The sequence below is a fragment of the Gekko japonicus genome, unplaced genomic scaffold, assembly GCF_001447785.1.
Source record: "Gekko japonicus isolate JY-2015 unplaced genomic scaffold, Gekko_japonicus_V1.1 scaffold318, whole genome shotgun sequence".
NCBI classification, from domain to species: Eukaryota; Metazoa; Chordata; class Lepidosauria; order Squamata; family Gekkonidae; genus Gekko; species Gekko japonicus.
This window is the reverse complement of record NW_015167541.1, coordinates 360,839-369,522: the sequence shown is the minus strand read 5'-3', so window position 1 is coordinate 369,522 and position 8,684 is coordinate 360,839. Positions and strand designations below refer to the sequence as shown.

The following is an 8,684-nucleotide window of genomic DNA, read 5'->3' as shown; positions in this document are numbered from 1 at the left end:
ACGGTTGTGCTTGAATCCACCTCCCAGCAACATGATTGGCATGTGTGCTCATCTCCTTTTCTGGATCCCTGCTCCATACATTTCTACTCTCATGTCTTCAGCTGTTCTTCTCATGTGCCTCATTCAGCTACTTCTGTTCAGGGGCTCATGCCAAGGCTGCATGACCTCCACCTCAGTGCCCTATGGGTTATTGCACTGCGAACTTCTTGAGTTGGTTGCATGCAACTTATTTGCTGTGTGTAAAGTGCTGTCAAGTTGCAGCTGACTTATGGTGACCCCCCTTGGGGTTCTCAAGGCAAGAGACAAATAGAGGTGGTTTGTCATTGTCTGTCTCTGCATAGTGACCCTGGACTTCCTTGGTGGTCTCCCATCCAAGTACTTAGGAGATTGGTGTAGCTTGGGCCATGCTGGTCCCTTGTAGCTGAGGCTTATCGAACTTTGGGAGCTGGAGACTACAACAAGGTACCCCATGAGTCACTTTGAAATGCAAACACTTCTGTTCTGCATGAGCCAGCAGGAAGTTTGACTAGTGTAAAAGTGTATGTGCTATTGAATGTTTTGTGCTTCCAGGGCCCTGTGCGATCGAACTCGCCTGAAGTTGCAGTTGCTGTCATACAGGAACTGAATCGCAGAGGCACATTGAAAAACGCACTTGCGGGACGAGATGAGAAGCAACTCACTGTCCTCCTTAATTTCTTGATAAGGTAATGCCAAGGAGATGATCTCTGGGCCAAAATGTTGTGCTATATGTTGAGAGAAGTTCCACAGTGAATTTTGTTTTCAAAGTACATGGTTTTGAAAGAGGCTTGGAAAGATTTGACAAGTTCTTTCATGACCAAGGGTGAATAGAAAGAGGTGCCAGGATATGGAAGCTGGTGTTTGACAGCCCCAGCAATACAAATATTGATAGAAGCACCATTTATACGTCTGAATTAAAAGGCTGCAGCCAAATGGTTGGTTGGATCAAACCAGCATGGGGAATCCAGCACTCTTCTTCCCTTCCCATAAGAAGAGTTCTGTTGGATCAGACTGGTGGTCCATCAAGCCTAGTGCCCTGTTTCACACACTGGCCAACCCGGAGGGCCCAATAGGGCCAAAAGACTAATGCATTCCCCTGATGTTGTTTTTATTGGGATTTTTACCCCGCCCTCCCCGCGAAACGGGCTCAGGGCAAGTTACAATTAATCACAAACAACAATGATACTCAATTGAAAGCAGGATGGTCCCTGAATATATACAATGATGGTAAAAACAGTTCTCTGGGGATGATGTTGTCCTATAGCTGATCCCAAGCAAATAAGTCCAATAATATAAATTGCACAAAATTGGGGCAGATCTTCCCGGGCCATCCTTAACCCCGATGTTGTCCACATCATTGGTGGTGGTGGTGGTAGTGGCGGCCCCATGTGAAAGCCTGGTGGAAGAGCTCTGTCTTGCCGGCCCTGCGGAATGGCATAAGGTCCCGCAGGGCCCTGATCTCCTCCGGGAGCTCGTTCCACCAGGTAGAGGCCGCCACCGAAAAGGACCTGGCCCTAGTCGTGGCGAGCCTTGCCTCCCGGGGGCCTGGAACCACCAGGCGATGTTGCGCCCCGGACCGAAGTGCTCTTGGGGGTATATGTGGAGAAAGGTGGTCCCTCAGGTAAGTCAGACCCTGTCCATATAGGGCTTTAAAGGTAAGTACCAGCACTTTGAAACGGATTCGGTATGTGCTCCCACTTAGGGAGACCCATCATCAGCCTGGCCGCCACATTCTGCTCTAGCTGCAGCTTCCGGATCTGTGCCAAAGGCAGCCCCATGTAGAGAGTGTTACAGTAGTCTAACCTTGAGGTGACCGTTGCGTGGATCACTGCCCCAACCCCGGTCCGCTCCAACTCAGGCACAGGACCTCCGTCTTCGTTGGGTTTAGTTTCAGCTGGCTCAGTCTGAGCCACCCAGCCACGGCCTGTAGTGCCTGGTTGAGATCTTCTGGGTTGGAGCCCGACCGGCCGCCCAACATCAGATAGAGCTGGGTGTCATCAGCATATTGATGGCAACCCAGACCAAACCTCCTGGTAATCTGGGCAAGGAGGCGCATATAGATTTTAAACAACAGTGGGGAAAGCACTGCCCCCTGAGGCACACCACATTCAAGTGGGTGCCTCCGGGACTGCTGTTCCCCTATCGCCACCCTCTGTCCCCGACCTTGGAGAAAAGAGGCAAGCCATTGAAGAGCGAGCCCCTGTATCCCCATGTTGGCGAGGCGGTGGGTCAGCAACTGGTGGTCGACTGTGTCAAACGCGGCTGACAGATCTAACAACAACAGTGCCGCCACACCACCTTGATCCAGATGCCTCTGAAGGTCGTCAGTAAGGGCAACCAGCACTGTCTCAGTCCCGTGACCTGGGTGAAAGCCGGATTGGAATGGATCGAGGACAGAAGCGTCATCCAGAAAGTTCTGAAGCTGTGTCGCCACCGCCCTCTCAATTTGCCCAAATAGGGCAAATTGGACACTGGCTGATAGTTGGCTAATCCAGCCGGGTCCAGAGTTATTTTTTTTCAGGAGAGGACGGACCATCGCCTCCTTGAGTGCCTCAGGGAGCCGTCCCTCCAAGAGGGACTTGTTGATAATGTCCCTTACGGCACCTCGAGACCCCTCGTGGCCCGCTTTAATGAGCCAGGAAGGGCACGGATCAAGGCGGTACATGGTTGGACGCACAGATACGAGCATTCTGTCAACTTCCTCCAGACTGAGCGGCTCAAAACATTCTAAACCCTGTGAAGTTCGCTCACTGTTTCAATTGTGGCAGGGAGGTCACAGCGGAGCGTCAAGACTTTGTCTGCGAAATAGCTCGCAAAAGCCTCACAGCCAATATCCAGTTCCCTACTGTTTTGTCTGCCATGGGGCAGAGCTGTCAAAGACCGAATTGTTCTAAATAATTGGGCTGGCTGTGAGCTCCCTCTTAGCAGCCTTGACTGCCATGTCGTAGGATCTCATAAACGTCCTATAAGATGTTTTTGATGCTTCGTCGTGGGCACACCGCCACCGTTTCTCTAGCCGTCTTAGCTCTTGTTTCATAAGCCACAACCCGTGGGTATACCAAGGGGCAAGCCTAGAGCGAGAGGGCAGAGGACGCCTGGGAGCAATCTCATCGATGGCTGTGGAGAGTCGGTCATACCAGTCCTCCACAAGCTCATCCAGTGAGCCGCCTGGGGGCATCAGATCCCGCAGGACCATCTGAAGCTAAACAGGGTCCATTTGGTTCCGCGGGCGAGCTAAAATCTGCTCGCCGCCTAAACAGGGTTGGGGTGGGACATTCAGACGAGCCTTCAGGGCAAAGTGGTCCGACCATGGTACTGCCACTGCAGTAATCTGGTTCGCTGTAATCCCCGCCGCGAAGATCAAATCGAGCGTGTGCCCGGCCTGGTGCGTGGGCATCGCTACAAGTTGAGAGAGTCCCAGTGCCGTCATGAATGAGACCAGGTCCGCAGACCGGCTGGAGGCCGCATCATCGACATGGACGTTGAAGTCACCCAAGACCAAAAGCCTAGGGTGCTCCAGCGCCCAGCCTGATACGGCCTCCAGCAGGGATGGCAGGCTACTGGCTGGTGCGTTAGGCGGTCGGTACACTAGCCAGATTGCCAAACTCTCCACAGTCCCCAGCACGAAGCCGACACACTCCAAGCATGTGATCTCCAACGGGGGGAGCGCCCTGAAGGAGAAAGCCTCCCGAATGAACATCGCCACACCTCCCCCCCGCCCCTTAGTCCGTAGGACCAAGAACCCGGGGGGGGGGGCAAGTTGGGAGAGAGCTACCGTCTCCCCATCCTGCACCCAGGTCTCAGTCATGCACGCCAGGTCCACCTGTTGTTCCATGATGAAGTCCCGAAGGACTGTCGTCTTATTGTTGGTGGACCTGGCGTTACACAACACCAATGACGGAGAGGGGTACTTCATCCTAGCCCCACTGCTGACCTCCTTCGGGATGGGTCGTAGGGTGGAAGGGTGCTGAGCCCTTCTTTTTCTCAACACCCTTCCCTAGGCCCACCGCTAAACTTTCCCCTCCCCAAGAGCACTGGAATCTGTTGATCAGCCATAGCCGCACCAGCCAGTCTCCGTGGTGGCATCAGACCACTGGTAATCAACTAATCAGACCAATTCCTCCTCTCTAAGCTGAACGCAGTATCGGCTCCTGGTGCTATAATACTAAATTGTCTAACAGCGTTGATGATTATAATAGCATGTACAACAGCGCAACTTTAACAGTCAATATCTCTAACTTAGATAAAATTCCTAACTTGGAAACCAATTTGACGCAATCTACAACTACAGTCTCCCTACCAATTTGATTGGTCGCCCACCTAATAAACCCAGTAGCCTTTGAAGCCTATTTATTTACTTATTTTTGTTATTTTGGTTTTAGCTAGCTTTGTTTTAGATAGGTTATAAATTATGATGCAATTTTAATATTTTGTATTGTTTTACTGTTTTACTGTGTTATTAATTCTATGTTGTTAGCCGCCCTGAGCCTCCGGGGAGGGCGGGGTATAAATATAAATAATAAATAAATAAATAAATAAATAAATATCCTCTTATCCCCCCCCCACCCAGCAGTGGATTCCAGAGGTTTAGTGCCACTGAATGTGGAAGTTCCCTTTAGTCATCATGGCCAGTAGCCACTGATGAACCTTTCCTGCAGGAATGTATTCCAATTTACCCTTTCTGGCTCATTTCTAACGGTGTGTAGCCCCAATTCTACCTCTCCATTTTGTGCCGTCCCTCCTTTCTCCATTTCTGCAGCTCCAGGCCTCCACAGTTACTGTTCCCTGCTTTTGGATCACAATTTGCTTCCTTCAGCTGGGCTTCCTAGCATTTCTCTCTCTCTTCTCCTACAGCTTTCCCCTCTTGGTCTGAAGTGTGTGAGATTTTTTTTGTTTTGTTTAGAAAACTAAGCAAAAAGAGGAGGGTTGTTTTGGGGGGTTTTTTAGTAGCCCGTGCTTTGCCCTCTTGTTTTTTCTGGTTTTTGAATTTCTCCTTGTGGTACAAAGGAGAGCCTAAGCTAGATTTCCTGGATTGGAACATGAAGGTTAACATAGGGCTTTTTAACTTAATTTGCAGGCATGTGACTGATGCAAGATTTGCTCCTGTGCTAATAAATGTTGCGGAAATGATTATAGGTAAGTATGATGCTCCAAGAACACTAATTTATAAGGTAGCCAAAAGTGTGCTAGTGTTAATCACAAGGGGGGATGGAATTTTTTAAAAAGGCTTATATTTGTTTATTGAGTACATATTTAGACAATTTTTATGTCACCTTTCCAGAGTGCTTGCTTGAGATGGCTTACCAAATAAAACCATGGATTACTATTAAAATCCAGTATGGTACAAAATGCCAAATTTACTTAAAAGGAAAGCTACCCTGAATGTAAGACAACGCCCCCCAAGTTATATACAATTAATTTTTTTTTTTTGCTGAACATAACTGTATCTTGTATGCAAATGGTAAGATAAGAGCTCTTCCTCTTTTTCTTTTTTCTTGAAACGGCATACCTGGAGAAAACCTTGTCTTGCACTGCTGTAAATACTGTAAAAAGCAGCTCAAAAAAGAGCCTCACAACAGTTCTTATGCTATAAATAAAAAGCAGACTATAAGGGCTTGATTTTTTTAAGGGTCATTTTAAATTAAAAGCCTGGCTAAAAAGATATATTTTTGCCTGGCACCTAAAAGAGAGTGGAGTATGCACCAGGAGTGACTCATTCCACAGGTGAGGCACTGCTGAAAAACCCCTCCCTCTAACTGCCACCTGTCTCACCCCTGCAGGCGAGGGCACAGAGAGCAGGGCTTGTGATGAGGCTCCTAATGCATGGGCTGGACAGTAGAGGGGGAGGCGGTCTTTCCGGGACTCTGGCCCCTAGACATTTAGGGCCCTAAAGGTGAGAACCAGCTCTTTGAATTGTGCCCAGAAACAGGTGGGCAGCCAGTGCCTCTTCCTCTGACTCACGGTATGTCAAGACTTTCCCACTCTCTGAAGTCTGTCCTCACAGCTATAAAACTTTTGAGATTTGGCTTTTAAAAATATATATGGAGAAGGAAGCCAGGATTTTAAGGGAACTGAACCAAGCACACAGTATCAAAGTAAACACTTCTTATTCTTGCTCAGAATTGCAAAATACACTCAGCCCTTCTTATAAGAGAATAAATAGAATGTAGTCACTTGCATTTAGCACAACCACACCAATAAGAAGCCTTTGCTTTTCACAGAAAGACTTAGAATGTCTTGTTAAACAAATCAAAATGTATATGCTTAAGAATCTTGTAAATTATTCGTTTGTATCTAATAGTGAATGGCTGGCCCTGTGTGGATAGTAAAATCATTGCACATTGTATTGGGAAAACCTTGGCCAAATAAGTATCAAAGTAAACACTTCTTCTTCTTGCTCAGAATTGCAGAATACACTCTCTTGCTGTTTAAGACGAATCCATTCATACCTTCAAGATGAACTGAAATGATTTTTTTAAAGGGCAAGAGCCTGTTGCCTGCCTACAAATCATTTGATGCAGTTGCTTGTGAAAATTCTGTTCTCCTTGGAATTATTTTCTTGGCAATCTTAGTGGTGTGACTGAATTCCTTGTACTTAGAAGAACGGCTAGAGCCTGGTAAGCAGGAAATTACATTAACTTGTGCTTTTTCCCCTCTCTTGCCAGATATCTACATGCCTGTGGTTGGACAATCTGCTGTTGTTGATAAGCAGTTTCTAAAACTTCAGAATGTTGTAGAAAAGGAGATCGATTACCAGGAGGAACTGCTAGAAGTCTTGGGAATGATGGATGCACTCTTTGCTACTATGGCAAGAAAAAAGCCTATTCCCCTGGAGGAGAACAAACTGGATGGTCTATAGACTGAGTCCTTGCACAAGGATGACATTGGGTGATTTCACTAGTGAATGTATTGCATTTGACTCTCATTTTCACCAGTGACACTCCTCAAAAACCTGCCGTACACCAGGAAAGAAGTTGAAGGGTGCCTACTACTGGTGATTGTACAGAGAGAAAGAAAAGACCCCTGTGGAAATATTTTTAACGTTTCTTGTTCAAAAGCTATTTAAAATATTTCATGCCAGTGTTTTATAAAGTTTATTTATATAAACACGTAAAAATGCCCTTATGAACACATTGTAGCTACATTTGATTTTTTTCAGATTTCCTGAGAAGGTTCTGTTAAATCCCTAGTTTTTGAACTAGGAATAAATGAGGCACAAATGTGACAATAGTATGCAATGTTGTTTTCTATTTTAATTCTCTTGCACAAAATCACCAGAATCCTTGCAGTGTGTATCTTTGTTCATTCAAGATCCAGCTTTCATAGTTAATACTATCTGTAAATAAGAGAGGCTTAATGTGGAATATATTTCCCTTTGAAAATAACTGTAAATCCCAAGGATAAAGATCTAACATCAACACCAACTTGGGCTACATTCTTTGTTATCCTAGCTGATTAGCCAACTCGCAACACTCGTTTTAAACACAAAGTTGAAAAATGTCTTTTTCCATCACGTGATATTCTGTGCCAGCCAAACCCTGTGATTATTCGTGAGTTTCTAAACCAAGTGTCGAGTTTTGAATAATGTTGCCATTATTGTCTGAAGGCTTATCAAAGTTTGTTTTTTTTGTTGTTAGGTAGGTGAGAAATATAAATATAGTCTGTACTGTAATATTGTGCTTCAGTTGGCAGGATGCAGAATTTGGGCCTGTAGACATTTGTGTATCAAAATATGAGTATAGCTACCATTAGAAGAATTAGAGATTAAGGATGTACTTTTATCAAGAGAGAGGGCTAATGTACAGGTTAAAACTGACAATGAGTGGCTTGGATCCAGTGGAGTGCTTCTGTGGGTGGAAAGATTTGCCTATGAAGAGAAAGATGGCTTTTAAAGATCATGAACATTTTGAAGAAGCACAGATAGCTTTTTCATTCAACTTCTAAAAGTATCTTTGCTATACAGAATTGACTTCTGTTTCTAGTATTTGCCAAAATCTGTGTAACATTCAAATATCGGGGCTATGGAACCTCTGGCAGAAACAAATGAGAACCCGGGGAGTTTAGTAGGTAGGTATTTCTTTGTCTTCAAGCATTATGTGCCTCCAATGGGAGGGGCCGTGGCTCTGTGGTAGAGCCTCTGCTTGCATACAGAAGGTCCCAGGTAGCAGGTGATGCAGAAGACCTGTGCCTGAGACCCTGGAGAGCTGCGGGCAGCCTAGGCAGTGCTGACCTTGATGGACCGAATCAATGGTCTGATTAATGTAGGGACCATTTTACCTCTTTGCGGGTGATGGTCTGAATCACAAAGGAAGGTTTAGTGGAAAAGAGGGCCAATATTAAAACCCATTGATAAAAAGAAGTACATGTATTTATTAATAATATCAAGTTAAAACATATATAGGGGCCCAATTACAGACAATATACATAAACCATAATCATAACCAGGGCTAAAAAAATGACCTGACGCGTTTCGGCCGGATCGGCCTTCCTCAGAGGTCATACAAGTGTGGCTAGATGGTAAATAGTTACACTCATAAAACACAATCAAAAATGTATACAAAATATAATTTCAATTAGGACCAACACACATATTTTACAATCAATAAACAATTTGTTTATAAAAATCTATAAAACCAATCAATAAATATACTACAAACTTACTTCAG

The 8,684-nt window shown here is 45.5% G+C and overlaps 1 protein-coding gene across 2 annotated transcripts in view; it reads left to right on the top strand.

Moving 5' to 3' along the window:
• The window catches only part of UTP15 (UTP15, U3 small nucleolar ribonucleoprotein, homolog (S. cerevisiae)), a 19,672-nt gene extending 12,236 nt beyond the window's left edge, over positions 1–7,436 (top strand). For both annotated transcript variants that reach the window (XM_015413590.1, XM_015413589.1), the window contains exons 11-13: positions 571–704; positions 5,096–5,154; positions 6,684–7,436. In XM_015413590.1, coding sequence (XP_015269076.1) covers positions 571–704; positions 5,096–5,154; positions 6,684–6,877 — 387 coding nt within the window. In that variant the 3' untranslated portion in view covers positions 6,878–7,436. The remainder of the gene's footprint in view (positions 1–570; positions 705–5,095; positions 5,155–6,683) is intronic.
• Positions 7,437–8,684: the final 1,248 nt, after the last annotated feature.